General features: G+C 38.8%; 3 protein-coding genes across 3 annotated transcripts in view; 1 reads left to right on the forward strand and 2 right to left on the reverse strand.

The window, feature by feature from the left end:
- The window catches only part of LOC128030958 (lipoma-preferred partner homolog), a 147,504-nt gene extending 136,893 nt beyond the window's left edge, over window positions 1-10,611 (reverse strand). The window contains exon 1 of the mRNA XM_052619061.1: window positions 9,599-10,611. The gene's annotated coding sequence lies outside the window, so the exon portion shown is untranslated. The remainder of the gene's footprint in view (window positions 1-9,598) is intronic.
- Window positions 42-16,946, reverse strand: LOC128030942 (anaphase-promoting complex subunit 2-like). Its single transcript, XM_052619038.1, has 15 exons — window positions 16,900-16,946; window positions 16,670-16,774; window positions 16,266-16,521; window positions 15,351-15,666; window positions 14,602-14,734; window positions 5,351-5,552; window positions 5,141-5,260; window positions 4,940-5,057; window positions 3,773-3,951; window positions 3,333-3,474; window positions 2,604-2,679; window positions 2,293-2,496; window positions 1,466-1,598; window positions 489-730; window positions 42-378 (listed from the first exon to the last, which is right to left on the reverse strand). The coding sequence occupies exons 2-15, from the start codon at window positions 16,733-16,735 to the stop codon at window positions 166-168; spliced, it is 2,400 nt and encodes a 799-aa protein (XP_052474998.1). The 5' UTR covers window positions 16,736-16,774; window positions 16,900-16,946; the 3' UTR covers window positions 42-165.
- A 5,378-nt stretch (window positions 16,947-22,324) lies between these two features.
- Window positions 22,325-25,625, forward strand: LOC128030960 (microtubule nucleation factor SSNA1-like). Its single transcript, XM_052619064.1, has 3 exons — window positions 22,325-22,653; window positions 24,172-24,371; window positions 25,296-25,625. Exons 1-3 carry the CDS (start codon window positions 22,602-22,604, stop codon window positions 25,389-25,391), a joined length of 348 nt encoding a protein of 115 aa, XP_052475024.1. The 5' UTR covers window positions 22,325-22,601; the 3' UTR covers window positions 25,392-25,625.
- The last annotated feature ends 1,661 nt before the right edge of the window (window positions 25,626-27,286 follow it).

Here is a 27,286-nt window from a genome sequence, read left to right on the forward strand (position 1 = left end):
GCAGGATCTTAAGTTCATAAACCCTCCTATTTTTCCAAAGATTTGATTACAAAATGTGTCTTTTTATTATTTTGCACAATATACAAACCAGGATAATTTTGTGTTTTGGGACAGAAGTTATAAGATATTTAATTGTTTTTCTGATCTCCACTCTATGGTTTCTGACTACTGGGTGGTCTTGGGCAGCCTGTAGACACCAGTGGACACTATAAGCTGGTGTGCCCTGACTTTCTTCTGTAGGAAAGCCTGCAGGTCATTCACATCCATCTCAGTGACCCCAGATCCGGCGGCTACAAACATTCGCAGCATGGAGTGGATCCTCTCCAAAGTCATGCTCTCCAGGTTAGTCAACATGGCCTGAATGTAGGCCCAGAACAGCTGAGAAATAAGGAAAAACAGTTTAGGATTGTTTTAGCATTACATGGCAAATAAAGGTCCTGAACAGTGTTACATTATTGCATTATGATAAAAGTACGTGTATAAATCACCTGCAGTTTCTCTTCTTTCTGCTCGGACTGTGTTGCGGTGTTGGAGTCTCCCTCCTCATCACTGTCAATGAGCATCACACTTCTGTCGGATCTCTCTCTGCAAGAGCTTGTTTCCTGCACAGTATATCGACCTCCGCCTTCCTCCCGCAGCACACCCTGCTGCTGCCACAGTGCCAACTTCCTGCGCACCATCTCTTGTGGCACACCTAGGACACTACTCAGCTCCTCCAATGTCCATGTGCCTAATGAAGGAAAGCAAATAGTAATGGGACTTCAAGCCAACAAATAATCAAGACTGTGGCATTCGCACACTAGGTAGTGCACATGCTCATAATGCATAAGACTGCTGCAGGTATATTTTTAGTTCAAAACCTGGAAAGTTAGTGTTACAAAGTTCTGTGGTTAATACAATTATTAAGTATTTTCATGTTTTATTCTACTACATAAAATACACCAGTAATAACGTTATTAACAAGTGAAACTAAATGGAACTCAAATAAGAAAAACAGTCTACCCAGTTTTTGTGTTTCTAATCAAAGTTTTGCAAACTTTTTTTTACCTCAAGTTTTCAGGGCAAATGTTTTTGAAACATGGTTGTAAGCATTGTGATGGTGATATTGAACCTGATTGTATTTAGGCTTCAAAACTTAGGTTATGTTAATTTGTGAAGATTATGACAATGAACAAAATGTGTAAGAATCATCAAATTTTGTTGGTCACAGAGGTTATTTTACCAATGAAAAAACCCTATTAGGTTTTCTGTTGAGGGAACCAGGGATTGGCTTAATTTGATTTGAGTCTGGTCCGTGCCTGATCCCATTCCCATTGATTTCTTCCAAATAGTTCCATTTTGCATGAAGTATTAAAATCCTAGCAGTCTCATTAAGGCATCTAAAGTCAGAGTGTATTGACTGTATTGTTGTTAAACAACAATACAGTCAATAAAAAAAATATTTTGGTGAATGAATTCTTCACACCTTTGTCCTGGAAGTGTAAAATGATTGCAGCATGAATGGGAGTCACTGTGAGGTTTGTGATGGTTCTGTCCTCCAGCTCCACATCCAGTGTAACAGAACCCAGATGAGGCTTCCACCTCAGAGTCCTCATGGCCTGCAAAATATTAAAAAGAAAAGAGAGAAAAAAACGATTCAGTATTTTGGTCACACTTTGGGGGGGGGGGGGGCTATAAGCATGCATATTATTAACATATTGGCTGTTAGTTAGTTCTTATAAAGCACATATTCTGCATGACCATATTGTGCAGACTGCATCCCTAATCTTACCTTGTACCTAAACTTAACAACTACCGGTAGCACTTTTTCCTGTTCCTCATGTACATACTATGTACTTATTATAGTAATTACAATAACTATGTAATAACTAGGTACTAACCCTGAACCTACCCTAAACCTAACCCTACCCCATGTAGTTACCTTGTGTTACCAGAACTTTCTAAGATAAATACACTGTAAGTAGACTATAAGTACATGTTAGTTCACATACTGTAAAATAAAGTGCAACCCAACTACCTTACTAAATATTAACAAGCAGCAAATTAGGAATTTGAGGCAAAAGTCGTAGTTAATGATTTGTTAATATTAAGAATTGGACTTTCAAATGAAGTGTGACCAGCATTTTCAGCAAAACACTGGAATAAAGTAAAATCATCAATGGCATGATTTGGAAATCATAAAGAACTGAAGAACCTAAACAAACTCTTGTCACTGCCTTGGGTAACTTGATGTTGAACATAGTATCTGGGTCTTACCACAAAACCAGTTGAGAACCAATGGACTGGGTGTACCTTGAGTTTTTCAAAGCGGTGTGTGTAGTCCTCCATGGCTTGAGAGACGACCGCAGGCAGTTCCATCTTCTCCTCCTTCAGCTGGGGCCAGAACTCAGATGAGATGATCATGGAAGACAGCGGTAATGTAGACTGTTCCTCTATAGGAAGACGACTCTCTTCCTCACGAATATTAGCGTTGATCCGCCGAGAGTCTGCTACATCCTGCAGAGAAAGACAGACACATTCAATAATATAAATAGCTAACGTTATGGAAGTAAATCCATTTGAGGTCACATGATAACAGGATGACTGATAACTAAGAGGCATACCTTTAACATCACCTCACAGTAATGCATGTGGGACTCGCCAAACCTCAGTTTCAGCAGCTCTACATTGCGAATCTCTCTATAAAACCAAATACAGAGGGAATTAAATCAAACAAGTTTTTGACATATTAAAAACCTAGTAAACAAACAGGACAACTCATTCTCTTTTGCTTTAGAATGTCTTTAATCTTTTGATATAGATCATTATAACATAAAATAATAATTTTTTCTTAATATTTAAAAAAAAGTAGTGTATAAAAAGAGAGCCTATCAACAGGCCACTGAATTTTCAAAAACTAAAACATGAGTGGTCTTTACTCAATGATTTTAAAATATTATTTGAAACATATAATGTCATTTATTTTACTTTTATTTGTATTCATAATATTTATTTATTGTATTTTCCCTATTTTTAGACTGCAATGTTGTAAATTCTAAATAAATTTGATCGCAGTCAATGTAAAGCAAAGTAAAGAAGCTGCTACTGAAGGACGGAGCAGTTCAGACTATTTGGACTGCAACAACTAACCAGCAGGCAATGAGCAAGCATTTATAATATTTCAGTCAATACAAAGGGTGTTCACAAGTCTTAAAGCTACAGCAGCAAAACAATGTGAGAGGATGATATGACTGCTTTAAACCAAACCAAAGTTAATAAGATGATTCAAGAGTATTAAGCGAAGGATTATAGAGGGAAAAAGTATATATGTTCATGTGTGCAAGGTGGATTACTTGGCTGTGCTGTAGTTGAGCTGGTGCAGAAGTCGGTCAGCCAGTACAGTCTTATACTCATTAATGAAGATCTCTTTACTTCCATAAATGCTGACCAGCAGACTGATGATGTCAGAAGAGCGCCGTTTAGAGCCAGTTTTATCTACAAGAGAGAAAGACAGTGACAGAGCTGAAATTTTGATTACCTGTTAGGAATTTCTGCAGACTGCATTGACTTGTATGTATTATACACGTATGCGAATGGCTGGTAAATTTGACAGATATATCCCACCAGAAATACCTTAAACTGCATTTAACATTATTTTCATTTAGCATTATTAATATTAATTATATTTTATAAATACCGTTATCCAGCAAAGAATCCTGAATAAATTGTCAACAATTCCTCAAAATAATATAAAAAGTAAAAAAATAAAAAACTGCTGGCAGTTAACACTAACCTGTGAGAGCATCAGTTGGATCTGGGGTCCAGTCTTCTGGATCACTCCCCTCATCTTCACTATCCTGTGTTTCCAGGGTAACAGGGTCAGCTCGTGAGAGCTCATTGGCTAGATCAGTACAACCCTCTGCATCACCCGTCAGACTGCCCACTATTTGACGCACAGTGTCCTCACGCGTTCTGTAATTTCCGACATTACAACAAAGAATTAAAGTGATAGTTCAGCCCAAAATCTAAATTATGTCATTAATAACTCACCCTCATGTCGTTCCAAACCAGTAAGACCTCCATTTATCTTTGGAACACAGTTTAAGACATTTCAGATTTAGTCAGAGAGCTCTCAGTCCCTTCATTGAAACTGTGTGTAAGAAAAAGGTAAGAAAAACATAATCAAAGTAGTCCATGTGATATCAGAGGGTCAGTTAGAATATTCTGAAGCATCGGAAATACATTTTGGTCCAAAAATAGCAAAAACTACGACTTTATTAAGCATTGTCTTCTCTTCCGTGTCTGTTGTGAGAAAGTTCAAAACAAAGCAGTTTGTCATATCCGGTTCGCGAACGAATCATTTGATGTAACCGGATCTTTTTGAACCAGTTCACCAAATCGAACTGAATTGTTTTAAACGGTTCACGTCTCCAATACGCATTAAACCACAAATTACTTAAGCTGTTAACTTTTTTAATGTGGCTGACACTCATTCTGAGTTAAAACAAACCAAAATCCCGGAGTAATTCATTTACTCAAACAGTACACTGACTGAACTGCTGTGAAGAGAGAAGTGAAGATGAACACCGAGCCGAGCCAGATAATGACTCGTTCACGAGTCAAGAACCGGTTGCATCGGTTTTTGGATCACCAGTAGTTCTTTTGGACAGTTAGATTCAATAAACGGGTTTATTTGTATCGAAATGTATTTTCGATGCTTCAAAATATTCTAACTGACTCTCTGATGTCACATGGACTACTGTGATGATGTTTTTCTTACCTTTCTGGATATGGACAGTATACCGTACACACAGTTTCAATGGAGGGACTGAGAGCTCTTTGACTAAATCTAAAATATCTTAAACTGTGATTTTTGGGTGAATTATCCCTTTAATTACTTCAGTTATGGAACTAGTTTACAAACAAGCACAGCTATCTTGATACATGCAGCCCCACTGACCTGAGATATCTGCGAATGGGTTGGCAGGCCACTTGCAATATCACCATAGAGGGGTCCAGCTCTCTTAGAGCTTTGATGGCAGAGATGTATACAGTGATAATGTCAGATGTGTGCACTCCTGAAGTGGGAAACAAAAACATGATGAAAGTCAAAACATTTTCACACATGGGTATGAAAATAGCAGTGTCCTGAATCACTGACCAGGATGCAGAAGTCGTGTTTCAAAGGCTGATTTAAGGGAGGCAAGAAGCTGCTGTCTCTGATTGGTCCGTTCAAGACAGAACTTAAGATCCTCAATAGCAGGAATAGACTCTGGAAAATCTGCAACAATTAAGCAGAAATTAATTTCCCATGAAACAACCAAGATAAGATTACATGTAGTATGATACATTAATAGAGTTTCGTTCTCACCTCGTATGATACTGAAGAGCTCCTCGATTCTCATGTTTACATAGATACGGCAGAAGAACTGCTGCATGTGACAGTGCCAGCGCTGGAGGAGAGCATTGGTTGGCTGACCCCCTGTGCCTTCTGTAGGTGTGGCATCACTGCCTACCTCTTGCACCTTACTGGCAAACACCCTACTCAGCCATCCCAAAACCTGCCCCAACCACTGGAAGCACAGTGATTTATTAGTGTTATTTTAGATGAGAGTCCATCAATAAGACTAACCACAATTTCTTAATTAACACTATTTTAAATGGACACTTCAGGCTTGAATATTAAAATGTAAAAACCAAATCCACCATATGCTTGAAGCAAATTAGCTCAAAATCTTGCTTATGCTCACCAATGAAAACCAACAACTAAGACTATTTTAATTGGGTTAGTTCACCCCAGAATCTAAATTATGTCATTAATAACTCACCCTCATGTCGTTCCAAACCCGTGAGACCTCCGTTCATCTTCGGAACACAGTTTAAGATATTTTAGATTTAGTCAGAGAGTTCTCAGTCCCTCCATTGAAACGGTGTGTATGGTATACTGTCCATGTCCAGAAAGGTAAGAAAAACATCATCAAAGTAGTCCATGTGATAAAAGAGGGTCAGTTAGAATTTGTTGAAGCATCAAAAATACATGTTGGTCCAAAAATAGCAAAAACTACGACTTTATTCAGCATTGTCTTCTCTTCCGTGTCTGTTGTGAGAGAGTTCAAAACAAAGCAGTTTGTCATATCCGGTTCGCAAACGAATCATTCGATGTAACTGTATCTTTTTGAACCAGTTCACCAAATCGAACTGAATCGTTTGAAACGGTTCGCGTCTCCAATAAGCATAAATCCACAAATGACTTAAGCTGTTAACTTTTTTAATGTGGCTGACACTCCCTCTGAGTTCAAATAAACCAATATCCCCGAGTAATTAATTTACTCAGCCAGTACACTGACTGAATTGCTGTGAAGAGTGAACTGAAGATGAACACCGAGCCGAGCCAGAAAACGAACAAAAGATTGACTTGTTCTCGAGTCAAGAACCATTTCTGTCAGGCGCGTCTGATTCGAGAACGGAGGAGCTGATGATACTGCGCTTGTGTTGTGTGATTCAGCGTGAAGCAGAATGACACACAGAGCATCTGAACAGAACTGGTTCTTTTGGTGAATGATTCTGAACTGATTCTGTGCTAATGTTATGAGCGCGGGTAAACCGAAGGCTTGAATCAAGGACAATCATCGCAAATGACATCCTTACGTCGAGCGCAAAAGAACAGGTGAACCGTTTTCTTCAACCGGTTTATTGAATCGAACTTTCCGAAAGAACTACTGGTGATCCAAAAACCGATGCAACCTGTTCTTGACTTGTGAACGAGTCAATCTTTTGTTCGTTATCTGGCTTGGCTCGGTGTACATCTTCAGTTCCCTTATCGAGTGGGTCTCTCGACATTACGTATGGGGAAATCCATTTCCTCTAAATTATGAAGTCTGATTGAAAAACTGTTTTGCTTGCAAATAGCTAAAAACCTCAGAATCTTTTTTCTTCACTTGAGTCTGGTTTCGCCGTGGATTCATGCATACAGAGCGGAAAATTGTGGAAAATGACCCCCTCTCGCATTCCGGTGATTTTTACTCTTAAAATGTCACTTTGCCACATGTGTGGTGGGCCCATTGATTTCCCGGACACACATGACCAGTGGGTGCTGTGCCTGAGTCGGGCTCACGCATAGGCGGCATTCGAAGGATCGGGATGTCTTTCCTGTGAGGAGCTTCCCATCGAGATCCTTCATGCAAGGCTGGCTGTTACCCGTAACGGTGGCCCTGTATCTCCTGCCTCTCCCCCGTCCGCTGCCATCGAGCTGTGAACCGGGAGACTGCAGAGAGCTCTGTTGACAGATTCTGTCGAGGTACTGGCATCGGCCCAAAGCCCACGCCATCCTCACGTGGAAGATCCCCTCTCATACTCTGAGGCCAGTTACCGCCCTCCACTAGAAGCGTGGGAAATGGTCTAGTTTGGATATGACGAGGACGACGCCATGTCTACTAATGCCTCAGACCCGGGAGCATGGTTCGAGGCCCCTCCTGAAGCCGCCCCCGCCTCGCTGGATGCGGAGCTTACGGCAATCCTCACGGAGGCGGTGGCAGATATGGAATTGGAGTGGACAGCCCCCAAGGAGCTGCCGTCTAAGAGATGGATGGACGGTTCCTTCCTCGGCACGGGCTGTCAGGCTGAAGCCCCACAGAGACCCGCGCCCTTTTTCTCTGAGGTCCACGAGGAACTCACCCGGTCATGGTGCTCCCCTTTCTCAGCCCAAGCCAATGCACAGGGGACCCAGCTGCTGACGACAGTGGAAGGGGCGGAGAAATTAGGATACACGCGACCGCCTCCCGTCGAGGATGCTATCGCGGCCCACCTGGCGTCTTCTCCCGGCTGAAAAAATGCCTCTTTGCCTTCTAGGCCATGTCGAGCTACTGCTCACATCGCCGAGAAGGCATACAAATCGGATGGACATGCAGCATCTGCCCTCCACACGATGGCAATCCTACAGGTCAAACTTGGCTCCTGGGGTCCCTGGACGATTGAAGCCCGGACCCAGAGTGGATCAGGAAGCTGCGCACGGCGGCGGATCTCGCTCTCGCAGCGTCGAAGAAGGTCACACAGAGAATCGGCCGCAATATGAGCAGCCTTGTGGTCCTGCATTGCAATCTGTGACTGACGCTGTCCGGCATGCGCAATGCCGAAAAGAGGCAGTTTCTGGATGCGCCGGTGAGCCCCACCAGTCTTTTCGGTGTCGCGGTGGAATCTCTGTCTGAGAAATAGGCCGAAACGGTCTCATTCCCCCCCCCCCCCCCTGCAGCGAGGTCCAGGTCTTCTTCAGCGCAGCGCCCGGCGGGATATATCAGGCGCACGTTCCCGGGCGCAATAGAGCGCCGTGAGCCAGAGCCACCGTTCTGCCAGGGGCAAGCCCCGTTTTGGTACTAAACCTGCCTCTAGCAGCAAAGGGCGCCCAGCTGGCAAGGGGGAAGAGAGCACGGGATGTGTTCGTCGGACCCGCGCCGAAGAGGGCGTGTTCCCGCCCGGAGTTCGTCAACAATGTAAATGTTGTGAGAATGAAACCGCTGTGTTCTGTTTCAATAAACATGCATTACATGCCTCAGCAAATGAGCTTTCTTCCTCCCTCTACTATTACCTGCTACATAAGCAAAGCCTCTCCCCCGAGAGACGCTTCGCAAAGTGGAAGCTCGGGGAAACCCGAGGAGGTGACTATGTATGTTCCCGTGCAAGAAGCCGCGGACGAGTCACCTGCCATTCATGTAGCGGTCAATGCTTCCCCGGTGGCTGGTGCGCAGACCCTGTATTGAGTCATCTGAGCGCGTGGGCAAAGCTCCCGGCGGCATCTTATTGGGTGATCAACACGATAAAACGTGGCTATACGCTCCAGTTCACTCGCAAACCACCCTGCTTCGGTGGTGTGATTATGACAGAAGTATCAGAACAGAGCACCCCGCTGCTACGGGAAAAAATCTCCTCTCTCCTGGCCAAACAAGCAGCAGAGATAGTGCCCGAGGAACGAAGAAATTCCGTGTTCTTCAGCCGTTATTTTCTAGTTCCGAAAAAGGACTGAGGTACAGTATTGTTCAAAATAATAGCAGTACAATGTGACTAACCAGAATAATCAAGGTTTTTCGTATATTTTTTTATTGCTACGTGGCAAACAAGTTACCAGTAGGTTCAGTAGATTCTCAGAAAACAAAAGAGACCCAGCATTCATGATATGCACGCTCTTAAGGCTGTGCAATTGGGCAATTAGTTGAATTAGTTGAAAGGGGTGTGTTCAAAAAAATAGCAGTGTGGCATTCAATCACTGAGGTCATCAATTTTGTGAAGAAACAGGTGTGAATCAGGTGGCCCCTATTTAAGGATGAAGCCAACACTTGTTGAACATGCATTTGAAAGCTGAGGAAAATGGGTCGTTCAAGACATTGTTCAGAAGAACAGCGTACTTTGATTAAAAAGTTGATTAGAGAGGGGAAAACCTATAAAGAGGTGCAAAAAATGATAGGCTGTTCAGCTAAAATGATCTCCAATGCCTTAAAATGGAGAGCAAAACCAGAGAGACGTGGAAGAAAACGGAAGACAACCATCAAAATGGATAGAAGAATAACCAGAATGGCAAAGGCTCAGCCAATGATCACCTCCAGGATGATCAAAGACAGTCTGGAGTTACCTGTAAGTACTGTGACAGTTAGAAGACGTCTGTGTGAAGCTAATCTATTTTCAAGAATCCCCCGCAAAGTCCCTCTGTTAAAAAAAAGGCATGTGCAGAAGAGGTTACAATTTGCCAAAGAACACATCAACTGGCCTAAAGAGAAATGGAGGAACATTTTGTGGACTGATGAGAGTAAAATTGTTCTTTTTGGGTCCAAGGGCCACAGGCAGTTTGTGAGACGACCCCCAAACTCTGAATTCAAGCCACAGTACACAGTGAAGACAGTGAAGCATGGAGGTGCAAGCATCATGATATGGGCATGTTTCTCCTACTATGGTGTTGGGCCTATTTATCGCATACCAGGGATCATGGATCAGTTTGCATATGTTAAAATACTTGAAGAGGTCATGTTGCCCTATGCTGAAGAGGACATGCCCTTGAAATGGTTGTTTCAACAAGACAATGACCCAAAACACACTAGTAAACGGGCAAAGTCTTGGTTCCAAACCAACAAAATTAATGTTATGGAGTGGCCAGCCCAATCTCCAGACCTTAATCCAATTGAGAACTAGTGGGGTGATATCAAAAATGCTGTTTCTGAAGCAAAACCAAGAAATGTGAATGAATTGTGGAATGTTGTTAAAGAATCATGGAGTGGAATAACAGCTGAGAGGTGCCACAAGTTGGTTGACTCCATGCCACACAGATGTCAAGCAGTTTTAAAAAACTGTGGTCATACAACTAAATATTAGTTTAGTGATTCACAGGATTGCTAAATCCCAGAAAAAAAAAATGTTTGTACAAAATAGTTTTGAGTTTGTACAGTCAAAGGTAGACACTGCTATTTTTTTGAACACACCCCTTTCAACTAATTGCCCAATTGCACAGCCTTAAGAGCGTGCATATCATGAATGCTGGGTCTTGTTTGTTTTCTGACAATCTACTGAACCTACTGGTAACTTGTTTGCCACGCAGCAATAAAAAATATACTAAAAACCTTGATTATTCTGGTTAGTCACATTGTACTGCTATTATTTTGAACAATACTGTATGCGCCCCATCTTAGACCTGAGATTACTGAACAAAGCGCTCGGGAAACGCACGTTCAAGATGATAACTGTGAAGCAGATCCTTGCGCACATTCAGCCCGATGATTACTTCATTGCAGTGGATCTAAAGGATGCATACTTCCACATCCAGATAGCCCCCCATCACAGGCGCTTCCTGCGTCTTGCATTTGAGGGTGTGGCGTACCAGCTCAAAGTGTTGCCGTTTGGGCTCGCTTTGGCTCCCCGTGTATTTACAATGTGCATGAATACAGCATTCGCTCCCCTGAAGCTCAGTGGAATGCGCATACTGAACTATCTCGAAGGTTAGTCATCGCACGGTCGAGAAGCGCTCTCGAGGAACACAAACACAGACTCCTCGCCCATTTGACAGGTTTGGGGCTGTCTGTGAACATTCAGAAGAGCACACTGCAGCCGCGCCAATATATCACATTCCTGGTTATGATACTGGACTCGCGCACTATGATCGCGAAGCTGTCAGAGCCGAGAATCCAGTCGATTCACAATACACTAGCCCTCTTCATTCAAGGCAGAGCTATCGCCTTAAGAACATTTCAGAGGTTGCTCGGTCTGATGGCGCGACCATATTCGAGCAGGGTGCTGCTACGGGCAGAGTGGTCAGATGTGTAGTGGTCACTACGGATGCATTACTATCAGGCTTGGGAGCCCTATGCGATGGCAGACCAGCTTTCGGTACGTGGCCAGGGGGTGGGGAGATGTGCTGGCATATAAACTGCTTGGAGATGGAAGCGGTTCATCTAGCGCTGCAGAGTTTCCTTCTGTTTGTGAAACACGGTCATGTTCTCATCAGAACGGATAACACGGCGGTGGTGGCGTACATCAATCGCCAGGGAGGTTTGCATTCGCGATCCCTGCAGGGATTAGCGAGACAGCTGCTGTTATGGACGGACAGGGTACTTCTGTCGATTCAAGCAGTGCACGTACCGGGCAGTTTGAATTGTGGAGCGAACATGCTGTCCAGGGACAGCATTGTACACGGAGAATGGAGGCTCCATCCGCAAAGATAAATATGATCTGGAATCTGTTTGGCAAAGCGGAGATCGACCTCTTTGCGTTGCAAGAGAACGCCCACTGGGGGGGGACGTGCTGTCCAGCCACTGGCCCAAGGGATGGAAGTATGGTTTTCCCCCAGTCAAGTTAATGCCGCTGGTGCTGCAAAAGATAAGGGAGGAGAGATGTGCGTTGATCCTGGTAGCACCCAAATGGCCCAACCAGCCGTGGTTCCCGGAACTGGTGAACATATCGCGGCTTCCCCCGTGGCGGATCCCGCCGAGAAGGGACCTCTTATCCCAGGCGAGGGGCACCATATGGCACCCCAACCCAGAGCTTTGGGACCTGCATGTGTGGCAGATCAGCGTGGAGTAAATCAGCGAGTGCTGCAGACAATAGCAGAGGCTAGAGCCCCTTCGACGAGGTGTTTATACACTCTGAAGTGGAAAGTATTTGCTAACTGGTGTGTTGACAAAAATGAGGACCCCAGGAGTTGCGATATCTCCATTATTCTGACCTTCCTACAGGAACGTCTGGATGCTGGCAGTTCCCCATCTACAGTGAAAGTCTACGTGGCAGCTATCGCCGTTTTTCGTGACTTGCTAGACGGCCATTCAGTGGGGAGGCACCCCCTGATAACGAGCTTTCTTCGGGGAGCTAGGCGGCTTGTCTGGGACCGGTCGTGCTTAGTGCGCTGTCCGACCCACCTTTTGAACCTGCTTATAGACCTGTGTGCTTATAGACAGAGTCAGTTATTTTAGTAATAGCAATGGTTGAGGTATTCATTCACTATCTAATGTGGCCCCTTTATTATGCCCGCATTGTAAGCCGGCAGTGTATTCCCAAGCACCAACATATTGCTGCATTTTCCCCATATCACACCAGTGTTGCTTATCTGGGTGCACGGGATTAGGATGGTGTAGGAGCTGATTTGGATATCTGCCAAGAGGGGTTTCAACCAGGTCCGGTACCCGACCTAGAGCTAACACGCTGTAAGAATTAGTGCTTATGCTCTTCTGTGGCTCGATGCGAGCTGGGCCGGACAGTATTTCCCACACGGCGGGGGTTTTATTGTTCCCCACACGTAATGTCGAGAGACCGACTCGATAAGGGAACGTCTCCGGTTACTCACGTAACCTTAGTTCCCTGAGAGGAGGGAACGAGACATTACGTAACCTGCCATGTGTAAAACCTTCCAGCCTCATAACTCTCGTTCAGTCGAAGATTCTGAGGTTTTTGGCGCCCGTCTTCTCCTATATTGATGTCTGTCAGCCAATCAGGTGAGGGCGAGGGCGCCATTGGCTATTTGCAAGCAAAAGAGTTATTCAATCAGATTTCATAATTTCGAGGAAATGGATTTCCCCATACGTAATGTCTCATTCCCTCCTCTCTGGGAACTAAGGTTACGTGAGTAACCAGAGACGTTCTCTCTTCACAGCAGTTCAGTCAGTATACTGTTTGAGTACATGAATTACTCCGGGATATTGGTTTGTTTTAATTCAGAGGGAGTGTTAGCCACATTAAAAAAGTTAACAGCTTAAGTCATTTGTGGATTAATGCTTATTGGAGACCGTTTCAAACGATTCAGTTCGATTTGATGATGTTTTTATTACCTTTCAGGACATGGACAGTATACCATACACACAGTTTCAATGGAAGAACTGAGAGCTCCCGGACTAAATCTAAAATATCTTAAACTGTGTTCCGAAGATGAACAGAGGTCTCACGGATTTGGAACGACATGAGGGTGAGTTATTAATGACATAATTTAGATTTTTGGGTGATCCCTTTAATCAATGTTATGATTTTGTCAGCTTTTTATTGTACAGTCCTGTTTTTTAGGCAAATATTATGTACTTGCAAAAGTTATTACAATGAGTAGATAATAACAACGTAATAACACTGATCCTAAAGTCCATTTACATTAAATTAGTTACTTTTGTATTTGTACTTGTTTTTGAAATTCTTGGTTAAGTACACTTCATATGAGCATAGTTTAAAATGAAGTGCAGCTGTTATTTTTAGGATTGACTGTTTCTTAACCAATCAACCATTTCAAATAGAAAAATTCTCACTAATTTGTACAGTGTATTAAAAAAATATATTATAATAATATATTATAAAATATATTATAAAAATATATTATCATCTTCTTATATCTAGTTCTCGTGACCCCCTGATCTGCACATTTTGTATGTCTCTCTTATCGCATCAGATGTTTGTTCTATTCGAATGAAAGTGCCCTGATGCCACAGGATATTCTGCCATGATTCCAGTTTGAAGCAAATGTATGTTCCATTCAAAAGTGCACTGAAGAGTTTAAAATGTATTTATTTACCGAGCTATATGATGTCACACTTGTCTGTGTGTGAAGACACTGTGCAGTGCAAATCTGTGAATAAATGTTCCAAAGTAAAGTAAACTTCAACAGGTTTCAGAGCACTTCTAATGAGCTGATAATCTGAATTAGGTGTGTTAACAAAGAGGGACATGCAAAATGTACAGAGCTGGGGGGTGCGAGGACTGGAATTGAGAACCGCTGATCTACCCCATATTTATGGGGTCTTTTACATATGACTGCTGCACAGACTTTGGGTTCAGGATCTGCTGAACACCCCCAAACCCATAATAAAAAACTTGAAGTGTTTTTACACGTGTAGAACTTTTCAAAAGATCAAATGTTAATGTAATGATATAAATTATCATTATTTAAAGCTGCCACACATCAGAATTTGCACACACTTCTAGTCGTTCTAGTTGGCAGAGGTTTTGTGCAGACAAATCAACCTAATTTAAAATCTACATGAATCAAGTTACACATTTCGGACTCTTAATGGAATTTTTACATAAATTTAAACCCTTGTGCATAATTTGAAGCATCAACATTCAAGATCATATCAAATTAAACATCTTCTGCTTTGTAACTGTTTGAAAAGTGTTTACATCATTGAAGTCTGTGAGAAAAGAGCTTTCGTATTCTCCCCTGCAGCGCTGCTCCATCCTCTTCTCTATCAGCTGGTGCAAGATGCTGGTCACGGCCTCTGAGCTCACACGCTCCAACAGCTGTAGTGTGGAGCTGAAATGAACATTATAAGATATTAGATAAGAAATCTTCATCAGACATTTATGAAGACATTATATATCCTAGCAATCCACCTCTCCAAGAAAGTACTTGATGTATTTGATATTCTTTAAATGTTACTGTTATGCAGTAATAGCTATGGATGCCTATGAATGTTAGCACACATTTTAATGTTTTATTCTGTTGAGTATATAAGAATTTTGAAGTTAACTTTTTGAGTCCATTTCATTAGATAAAATATTGTAAATACTTCTCCATAAATAAAATCAATCCATATCACTATTGTCTGTTGTGATACTGATTAAGATGCAAAACAAAAATGTTTTGCACTGAGCACATTGCTTCTCCTGTTGTTGGACACAGAAAATGTATTTTAATGTGTAAAATGAAACATACTATATAAAATACTACTGGGAATACTGCATGCTTTTACAAAAAAAAAAAAAAAATTGTAGTAAACTGTATGTACTGTATAATATGCTGCATGCTAGAATTCCATTTCAAAGACTTGCACAAATTAAATGATACAGACATTCAGCTCTCTTACAACAAAGGAAAGGGCAGCATCTGTAGTATTATCAGAATGGTACAGTATTTCTCTTCAACTCACAGTATGTGGCTGAGCCCTTGAAGCTGCTCTAGAGCTTCCTGACACCAACACAGGTGAGGGAGGACGGCACAGCCTGGGCACAAACCACCTTCATCATGGCCCTCCTCAGCCTCCACTGCTTCCCCGGCCTGACTCATGTGTACGGAGAATGTGCGGCTGTAAAACTCTAACACACGCTCTTGCAGCACAGGTGGAGGAGAGAACAGAAGAATGGCACGAATGACAGAGAAAGCTCTCTCTGTCAGACCACAGGCCCCTGGACCAGACAGACCTCCACGACCCTCATCCTGCCATGAGCCCAGTCTCTCAAGACCATCTTGAGAAATAAAAGAGATATTAACACAGTAGACTCAAGAAACACTGGACAAAAAAATCTGGTCACAATTTCCCCTTAAATCCAAAATAAAAATTATAAATAATACATTAAGACATCAGAACTTTTAGATTTCACATTATGGAACGTAAACATTTAAGGAAAAATATATCAGTGTCTAGGAAAAAAGCTTCAAAGTTTCAAAATACAACTTACTACAGAACTCCATTGACTTTACAAAAACAATAGCTCAACACCTGAAGGGTCAACTAAGGGGATTATTATTATTAATTATAAACATAAATATTATAAATTAATATATTAAAACAAGAGAGACAGAGAGAATTATGTTGGGCAGTTGAGAGCAACTATTCTACAACGTCTCGATTTTAGAGTTTCAACCAGCAACAAAAAGTACACTTTATATAGTTTACTGTAGTTTTATAGCTTTTCTAATAAAATTAAGTCAGCTATGTCACAACTGCAACAATAAACAAACTCTATACTTTTCTAACATCTGTTTTTCAAATACATATAGGCTGTTAATAAATGTAAATATATTTTAATAAAAACAGTTGCCAAACGAGTAGGGTGTGAAATACCAAGGAAAGGTTGCAGCTCTTGGAGAAGGTTTTGGAAGGCTTCTATTAAAGCCTTTGCCCTGTCTCTCTCCTGTGACTCCCCCTCTGGCTGCTTGAGCCCCGTCCAGAAGTCTGGTGCAACAGAAGTAGTCAAACGCACCTGCAGAGTCTCAAGCAGCCAACCTTCCACATACTGACCCAGTCCATGTACACCCAGCAGGGCCAAGGCTTCAGAGAGAACCTTATCAGTAGAAGCATTTGGTGGCACAGGAGACACCTAAGAGAATCATGATTGGGTTTCAACGTTTTCCAAAGGTACGTTACTTGCTTTGTTAATGAAGCTACAATTAGAAGCTGGATTTAGACCAGACGCGATTTCAGCAACCGTTTTTACCCAGTTACACCGTATTATATCTAACACTCACCAGTGCAGATGTCACTGTGTCCCAGGCTGCAGAAAGACCCTGCGGCATCGACTGGGCTTCGTTCATTCCTCTCTCAGGCTGTAGTGTAAACAATAGTCATATACCCTGGGATACAAGAATAATGTTTTGTCACGTTACCATGCGTATATTTTCATTTTACTCCATGACTGTGTAATCCAAAATCATATGATCAAAGCATTTAAATGATTCTCTTTAGACATAACACCTACAAATTACAGCGCTATTCTTCAAACGCTTGTCGCTCGCAGATGACGACACGCTGACGTTGTTTGTAGTAGTAGTAGTAGTAATAATAGAGACAAAGGGAGGGGGGGCCAAGATGGCGTCCTTCTAATCAGACATGCTTTATCTCTGTCCTTAGTAGACGCGGAGTTTGCAGCTGGAAATTATGTCCCAGCTTCTATTTAACTTTCTTTAATACGAAGATACCTCTTACGTCTCAATGGTATTGAAGGAATAAACGTTTTGGATGGGCAAAAGGAGAAGTAGGAAACACTCCTCTCATCACAACGCTGTTGCAAACGAGATGGAACTTCCTTGCGAGTCTGTTATGGAGACCTGTTGCCTGGCCGATTTCCCTAGTCTGCCTGAAACACCCCAAAAAAATGATTCTCCGGCCAAAAAAAGGAATCGAGTTGGTGCAAAACCTGATTCTGAGAACACCTCGGAAGTGCTTGAAGCTATTCATGCACTAGGCTTGAAACTTGATCAAATGCACTTAAAGGTTTCGGCGATTGAGAAAACCACGGAGCTCACTTCGACCAAGGTGGATAGTTTAACAACCTCAGTACAAAATCTCATCGTCGAAGTTAACTCTCACGACGAACGGTTATCCCTGATGGAGAAAGAAATCCAAACTTTAAAGGACGAAAACGCGACTTTGAAGTCTAATATAGCAGAGGCTCAACGTTACACTCGACGTTGGTCTCTCAAATTGCATGGCTTGAAGGAGGCTGATGGAGAAAATGTCAGACGGATAACTATCGATGCTCTTGCGAAGGTTGCTCCAGATGTTCAAGACCAGCTTGATCGGGTGGTGGACGTAGTTCATCGTATTGGTCGCAAATCAACGCCACCAAATAAGCGACCCATTATCGTTCTCTTCTCGATGCGCCGTTACCGGGACGCGATTTGGAGGGCAGCCAAAAACTCCAGATTTTTACTGGACAATGCGCTACGCATCTCTGAGTTGCTATCGCCTGAAGACAAAGCGGCAAGAGAAAAACTGTGGCCGAGGGTGAAGAAGGCTAGAGAGGAAGGCAAAAGGGCTATATTTCGTGGTCCACATGCATACATCGAGGGGAAAAGGATTGACACTAATGACTGATGGATTTCTGATGGAAAAACCATTAAAGGCATCTTCAAATTTTCTTACTTGCCGGGCGAATTATAAATTTTTTTCCCCTATAATTGTTTACTGCCTGTTGCATCTCCGGGGCTTCTAATTTAGAATAGTAAATTTCAGCTTCAAGACATTAGGTCTTGAAGCTTGGTAATTTGTGAATTTTTTCTTTCTTTTTTCTTTTTCTTGTTCTAGTTCTTTCGGAATGGACTTTAAGTTTAATTCTCTGAGCATAGTGTCACTGAATGTAAGGGGCGTTCGAGAAATTACGAAGCGAAAGGCTTTATTTCTTTTCTTAAAACGGACAGATGCTGACTTTATTTTTTGTCAAGAAACACATTCTACAGATTTGGATGAAAAATTTTGGAAATCTCAATGGGGAAAATCTATTTTTTTCAGTCACGGCACTTCGCATTCAGCGGGAGTTTTGGTTTTGTTGAACAGATTTAAAGGAGACGTTCTGAACTCTGTGGCGTGTGAAAACGGAAGATGGGTTATTTTGACTGTGAAATTAGACAATACTATATTTATACTTTGTAATATTTATGGTCACAATTCCAATACGTTGAATAAGTCATTATTTGCAAAGGTTTCTGATATTATTCAATGCAAATTTGATGCATTCCAAGCTTCATATGTTATATTTTCAGGCGACTTTAATGAATGCGTGGATAATCTGTGTGATAGATATCCACCTCGTTCTTCTCAACGTGATGCACAATCAAATTTACCTTCTCTATGTGCCAATTTATTTCTTACTGATGCTTGGCGATTCTACAACCCTGGAATATCCGAATATACTTGGTCTAACAAAGACAAATCTTTGCAATCTAGAATTGATATGTTTTTTATTTCTACATCTGCCTTGCAATATGTCAAGGAAATCGTTCAAAAGTATGCCCCTTTAACTGATCATAAGCTTATTTCTTTAACCCTTATAGGCACAAAAGAGAATTCTAGTCTTAGAGGGTACTGGAAATTTAATAATAATCTTCTTAAGGATGAATACTTTAATAATAGTGTTAAAAAATTTGCAAATGACATTTTGGGAGGTGTAAAGGAAGGATTTAAATGTAAATGGGAATTTTTTAAATATAATGTCAGAAGGATTGCAGTTAAACGTAGTAAAGAACTAAAAAAAATTAATAAACAAAATGAGTTAGAGTTAATTAATAAGTTAGGGATACTGGAACATAAGCACAATCTTACTAAGGAGGAAGAAGCTGAATTGGTCGCAATTCAATCCCAGCTAGACTTGATCTATTTAGACCTGGCTAAAGGTGCTTTTATTCGTTCTAGGGCGAAATGGCTTGAAGAGGGAGAAAAAAATACAAGTTATTTTTTCGCACTTGAAAAAAGAAATGTTAAAAGAAATGCTTTAACTGCTTTAAATATTAACGGGAATCATTGTATGGATCAGAAAACAATTTCTGACTTTGTTTACTCTTTTTATAAAGAACTATATGATTCCAAATTTGATTTATATAATTGTGAAGAATTCATTAAAATAGTCAATCAACATTCTCCTATTATTGATAAAGATTTTCATGATTTTTGTGAATCCAATATAACTTCTTCTGAGATTAAAGATGCCCTGTTAAGAATGAAAAAAGGGAAAGCACCAGGTATAGACGGGTTGACAGTAGAATTTTACTTACATTTTTGGGAACTGATCGAAATACCTCTTTATAATATGTATAATGAATGTATTAACAGTGGTGAAATGACTAATACTATGAAACAAGGTATAATTTCATTAATTGCTAAACCGGATAAAGATCCAAATTTGATAGAAAATTGGAGACCAATCTCCCTTCTAACAATTGATTATAAATTAATTACTTTAGTATTTGCTAACAGATTACGAGAAGGTTTAAATAAAATTATTAGTGAATGTCAATCAGGTTTTTTGAAAGGACGACACATAACTAACAATATTAGACTTGTGCTTGACCTTTTGGATTATGCTGAGAATGTTGATGAAGGAGCCGTTATTTTCTTTTTAGACTTTTATAAAGCATTCGATACAATTGAACATGAATTTTTATTTAAAACTATAACACTTTTTGGATTCGGAAATACATTTTTGAATGTAGTTAAAATGTTTTACAATGATATTAATAGTTCTGTAATACTTAATACTTCCACCTCTAAAAGATTTAACATTAACCGAGGAGTACGTCAAGGTTGTCCAATTTCCCCCTTTTTATTTTTGTTGGTTGTCGAGTTATTATCCATTGGTATTGCTAATAATGAACAAATTAAAGGTCTCAAAATTTTTGGTAAAGAAATTAAAATTTCACAATTGGCGGATGACACAACCTTATTTTTAAAGAGCTCATCTCTTATTCCTACTGCTATCTCTTTCATCAACATTTTCTCTAAGGCTTCTGGCCTAATTCTAAATTTATCCAAATGTGAAATCCTTCCTTTACACAATTTAAATGATAAAGTTATAAGTGATATTCCAGTGAAATCCTCTGTCAAATACCTAGGAATTCTTGTAACAAAGGATGTTACAGAAAGACAAAGCTTAAATTTCTCCTCTAGATTAAAAAAGACCAAAGCATTATTAAACTGTTGGTTACAACGTGATCTTTCTGTTTATGGTCGTGTCCTATTATGTAAAGCAGAAGGCTTATCTCGATTTGTCTATCCCGCCTTATCTTTATATGTTAAAGATTCTTATTCTAAAGATATCAATAATCTGTTTTATTCTTTTATTTGGAAAAACAAATCCCAAAGACTGAAGAAAAGAGTTCTTACTAACAAGAAAGCTGAAGGGGGTCTGGAAATACTCTATTTTGAAGATGTTAATAGAACTTTTAAAATCAATTGGATTAAAAAATGTTTGATTGATCGTTACTCCCTTTGGAACCACATCCCACACAGTCTCTTTGACCAAATAGGTGGCTTAGAATTTCTGCTAACTTGTGACTTTAATATTTCTAAACTCCCTCTTAAATTGTCAAAATTCCACCAGCAAGTGCTTTTAGCATGGAAAATTTGCTACTCACACAATTTCTCTCCTCACACTGCCTTCATATGGAATAATATCAATATAATGAGTGCCAATAGATCTTTATTTTTAAGGAATTGGTTTAACAGGGATATTAATCATCTGATTAATATGTTTGATAATTTTGGAAATCTTTTAACTTATGAACAATTTATGCGAATCCACAATTTCCCTGTGCATTTTAAGGAATTTAATTTGGTAATTAAAGCTATTCCTTCTACTCTTGTACATCTGGTTAAAAGTCATATTCACTACAACTCTATAGTAAGGACAAAACCAAAATTAATTTTAAACGGTCTTGAATTGATTGGTAAAAAATGCAATAACAAGCATATTTACACTATTTTCCAAAAACAAAATAAAATAACACCTAGAGGAAAATGTTTTTGGAACTCTATTATTGATAATATTAATTGGAAGTCTGCTTGGTTAATCCCGTTTAAATATTGTATTAATAACAAAACTAAAGAAATACATTTTAAAATTTTGCATACCATCTACCCTGTTAAATCAATAATTTCAAGATACTCTGATATTGATGATTTATGTTCTTTTTGTAAAAATGAGAAAGAGGTATTAACACATTTGTTTTTTGATTGTAAAATTTCCCAAAAGTTTTGGAAAGAATTGGCAGATTTTATTTTTTCTCTTGTAAAGGATAAATATTATTTTTCTTTAAAGGATATTATTATGTACTATGAAAATAATGTAAACAAAGGTCTTGAATACATTGTTAATTTATTCATATTGCTGGCGAAATTCTACATACATAAACAAAAATGTTTAAACTCATCCCCTATATTTAAAGTATTTTTAATTGAATTTGATTGTTTTATATCTTCATTGAAATTTATAAAAAACAAAAAGTCATTAACATGCCTAAAATATTATGAAGTTTTCTTTAGATCCCCTGTAACTAATTAATGTAATTGTATATTACACTGACTGTCCTATGCTCTGTACTATGTATGTTATTTGTTCTGTGTTCAATAAAAAAAAAAAAAAAAGTAGTAGTAATAATAATAATAATAATAATAATAATAAATAGTAGTCTTATTATGTTGAATAAATAAAACATGTATAACAAATAAATAAATAAAACTATTAGTACTGGTAATGACAACAACAACAATAATAAAAAAATAATAAATAATCATACGTGCAGGTAGTGCGCAGGTATTTGGCTCTATTCGAGATTAATATTTAAATGTATCTGACTGTATTGTTTTTACTATCCTAAATTCTAAAATAAAAGCCTAACGGAAACCGACGTGATGACGCTTCTTGAACGTTCCTATGGAAACAGGAGGGAGACTTGACTTAATCGCTGCTGGGCTTCTGGAATGTTTTCTTTAACGTTACTCCCCTCGCAGATGTGTTCCATTTAACGCTCAGTAAAGTTAGTGGTTTGCTAATTCAAGCAAGAATCTGACTCACAAGGTACAACCAACAAACAGACTTCAATGCTAAGTTGCATGAAACGCTCTTAGTGATTAAACTAGTGCAGGCGGGCCTCTTCTTGTAGTTACAGAGCTAGCCTGCTAATCAGAATGACCCAGCAAGGAGCAGCGCTGCAAACCTACAACAATGAGCTTGTCAAGTGTAAGTAGACATCGACCTAAAAAATATTGTTTTCTTTTTGATATTACTTTCTTATAGTTGTATGTTACTTTGTCATGGGTATAAGAAACTTGTATTCAGCTAGTCTACGCTACCAATTGTAGTCATTATAGTAGCTTAGTAGTGATTAGAAGACTTTTGTGACACCTGTCATCCTGTGCCTTTTTTTCTTTTATAACTAACTGAGGGCAAAGAAGACGTGTGTTTTTGTGAGAGACGTAAATAGGCATTCCTTTAAGGCTTCAGTGGTTTAAAAAAGTATTTGGACATGTTTAAAGTTTAGTGTCATTGCATTATCAGAGGTCAGTTCTCTTTTCAAAGTTAATACAGGTTACCAGCAGAGTAACCAGAGTTCATTACAAAAACTGTTTGTAACCTGTTTCACCAACATTTGAGAAAGCAGAAAGTGTAACAAAACTTTTTCTATATTCACTTTCAACATTACAGCTGTTCTAGTTTAATGATAAAAGGTAATACATTTATATTCCCAAAAATTTCCTCTTTTAAAACAAAGTGTTCTTATGCTATTTGTCTTTGTACAAACAAACGTATTTCATATTGAAAAGAAGTCTCTTATGCTCATGACGGCTGTATTTATGTGATCACAAATACATTAAAAAAACTGTAACATTGTGAAATATTACAATTTAAACTAACTGCTTTCTTTTTAAATACACTTTAAAATATAATTTCTTCCTGTGGTGGCAAAGCTGAGCTTTTCATCCATTACTCAAATTTTTAGTGTCACATAATCCTTTAGAAATCATTCTGAACATATTTATTATCAGTTTTGGAAACTATTATGCCACTTAATTCTTTTGGAACCTGTGATACTTTTTTAGGATTTGTTGATAAATTCAAGTTCAGAAGAACAGCATTTATTCAAAATAGAAAACTTTTGTAACAATATAAGGCTTTCCTATCATTTATTTATCTGTTTAACACATACTTGCTGAATAAAAGTATTAATTTCTTTAAAAATAAATAAATACTTTTAAACAGTAGTGTATATAGTTACAGAATATTTATATTTTGTGCTATCTTAAGTGCTATTTTTGGATGAAATAAAGAGAGAAGCTTAATAGACTTTTACATAAAAAAATAAATAAAATCTTACTGATCACAGACCTTTTTAAAGCATGTGTATATACACACACAAACTTTAGGGTCTAGAGATGCAAGTTGAAACAAGCTGAACAGACGGCCTGTCCATCAGTACATTTTTAGTTTCACAATCATTGTACATTGTGATGGATTAATATTCACAGAGTGACCTGACAGCTTGAATCAGTGGTTGATAAAGTCCTGCACATTATTGCTTCAATTAGTAGGAGGAACTGCTGAGCAAGCCTTCGTCTGCAACTTATACATACTCCCTTACAGCAATCACAACATGAATGTAAAGAAACGCAAGGAAAACATTATTTTCGGCATGTGCCTGAAGCCGCCTTTTAATTTCTTCTTAAAAATTGCCCCCTTCATTCTCCTCGTCTTTCTCAGGCATAGAGGAACTGTGCTCTAAAAGAGAAGATTTAAACCGGCTGATCCAGCAGGAGGAAGCAGAGAAAAGTCGTCTGCAGCATGATATCCGTGTGCTGACAGAAAAGCTGAGTCGTGTGAACGAGAGCCTGGCACGCCGCCTTGCTGCCCGCGCTGACTTTGACCGCACCATCGCGGAGACCGAGGCAGCATACATGAAGGTAAGGACACAGTCAACCTGTTTTTAATATTTCATGTTCTCTTCACTGGGAGGGGAACAAAACTATTGTGTAATATAACTATGTGTTTGTTTGCTGGTTTTTATTGTTTTTGTAATACTTGTATTTGTAAAAGAAAATAGCCTAAGATGCTGACATTAAATAAAAATATACTACTACTAATCGGGAAGGATCAGAAAAACCAACAACTACTGTAGCTTTATTAATGTTGCACATATGAAAACTTAAAGGGTTAGTTCGCCCGAAAATTAAAATTCTGTCATTACCCTGATGTCTTTCCAAACCCATAAGACCTTTGTTGATCTTCAGAACACAAATTAAGATATTTTGATGAAATCTGACAGCTCTCTAAACCCTTCTATAGACAGCAATGCAAATATAATGTTCGTAGTAAGGACATCGGTAAAACAGTCCATCAGTGGCTCAACTTACGTTTTTGCGAAACTACTTGCGAGAATACTTTTTGTGCACAAATAAAACTAAAATAATGACTTTATGCAACCATTCTTCTCCCCCATGTTACGTCTTCCACCATTTTAGGTGTATATTAGCAAATTAATCATCCAGGTCGATATACTGGTTTGTCAGTACATTCAAACTTTATTAGATATAATATAGTCACTTCTACATATTAAAAAGATCTAGCCTCTACTCTATAATTAAAATGTAATTATATATGTTGTTGGTTAATAAAAAAAAAAAAAAAGATCTACTATCCTCTTTAGTGTTTTGAAATAATGATGCCAGTGTTTGGACAACTGCAGAAAACGCTTACATAAAGCAATTTTTTTTTTTTTTTGGTTCGGTTTAAATTGAACTTTTTTTAGCCTTTGCCAAACTGATGAACTTCAGTCTCAGTGCAAGTGTCATTCTTGTTTGACTAAACCTGTTCTCTCTATCTCTCAGATTCTTGAAAGCTCTCAGACACTTTTGAGTGTTTTAAAGAAGGAAACAGGGAATCTGACCAAAGCCACTGAACCAAGAAGCAGCAAAGATCATTGATTAATGTTGAATATTTCTATTTGTGTGTGTGTTGTGTATACATTCCATTGTTATCCTCTCTCACTTCTTCTCTTTTATCTTTACCAGCCTTCCCTTTTGTAATCAACATATAAATTCAGAATATAACTTCTCATTCCTATTTGGAAGTTCTGTATCTGATGTATAGGTTATAAATTGTTTTGATATAGCTTGGTGTCTGGTGTAATGTTTTAATAAAGATATATTGTGAATTTTTGATGTTTTTAAAGGGAATTTCTTTATGTAAAGATTAGCCTTCTAAGATAAACTGTGAACACTTCATAGCCTTCATTCGTTTATTGAACATTTCCTTGTTTTTTGACATTTTCTCCCCTCAAATTCATCAAAACAAAATTGTACATTTAATATTCTCTTGATGAATAAAACAAAAAGGATGAAGAAACGTTTTGACATAAACTATATTAACCACCAGAGCAATGAGCAGCTTGACTAGAGTTACAGGAACTAATGAAGCACTTGAAGTGGCATTACATTTTGTAAGACACAAAAACAATAGTTCCCAACACTCTGAACATCTAATATACATCCCTTAAGAATATTTAATGTTTGCAAAGAACATCTGGAGGATCTGTTATAGACTGGAATGTGCTAAAGTGACAAATTGAACTAGAATGTACAATAAGACTTGGTTGAATTCTAACACTTGGTAAAATAGCTTTATTTTAACATTCTCTTAAATAAAATTTGCCCTTAATTATGTGACATGAAAAAACATGGGTTCAAAGGCTTTGTTCAGACAGGCAGCAAGTTTCAAATGTACTACCGTTCAAAAAATAATAAATCAACATGTCTCCAAGGCTGCATTTAGCATTTTTTTTTTACAAGAACAATCAAAACCTGACATACACAAGCTGATGTCACTGGTTAAGTCTACATTATACCAGATATTGACTACACTGTTTGAAGAAATGGATCCAAATTCACCACCTTCAAAATAACAGCACAGACAGTCGGCCCTAAACATTTTATTAGGAGACCAAATCAGAATTGTGTGCAGTGTGAACAAAGCCAGAGTCTTAAAAAATAATTGTGCAGAGAATATTGATCAGCAGTTTTGAGCTGATAAGGGCTATAGCTGGTGCTTCAAGTAAATGTTATGCTCTCAATGGATACACATACTATTTTTGTTAAATCAATTTCAAGAAATGTGATATTCGATCCCTAATAGGCATTATTCCAACCAAGAGCTGTGTAAGGTGCAAAATAAAGCAAAAACAGAACAGTGCAAATGAATGAAGAAGCACAGGACTAAGATGTAAAATATGTTTGCCCTATGACTAAAAATGTGAAAAAGTGATAAAAAATGCATGAAATAAATTATGAAAACTTCATCCTGGAGCGTATAAACTACATCAATACTGGTCGGAGAGGCTGAGGAGACATGTCAGCAGATACGGCAAAGTCATTTAACAGATATGACACACTCAAATCAGTTGGCATTGTGTGTATGTAGTCTTCGTGTTTCGCACACACACGTGGCCCATGAATACAGCGTGCCCAATAACAAACTAATATTTCCATCATAAAGAATGCAAGAATGTACAGTTCAAAACTAAAGCAGGAATATTGACAAACTAATTCATTTTTGCACAGCATAAATCTAACAAAGCCTGTCAAGAACACTTCCAGGTCAGATTAAAATAAAAAAGTGAGGTAATAAATGTATATGTTAAATGTGTTTCTTAAACAGGATTTTTAGAATGTGAATAAGGTACAACCCATCCCACTGAAATTATCATTACCATAATGTAAAAAATTATTTAATAATACAATGAAATTGGTATTGCATATATTTTTACTAGATTATGATAATGGAAACCGTTGAGAATATTTTTCATTATTATGAAAATGAGAAG

The sequence above is a fragment of the Carassius gibelio genome, chromosome A16, assembly GCF_023724105.1.
Source record: "Carassius gibelio isolate Cgi1373 ecotype wild population from Czech Republic chromosome A16, carGib1.2-hapl.c, whole genome shotgun sequence".
NCBI classification, from domain to species: domain Eukaryota; kingdom Metazoa; phylum Chordata; class Actinopteri; order Cypriniformes; family Cyprinidae; genus Carassius; species Carassius gibelio.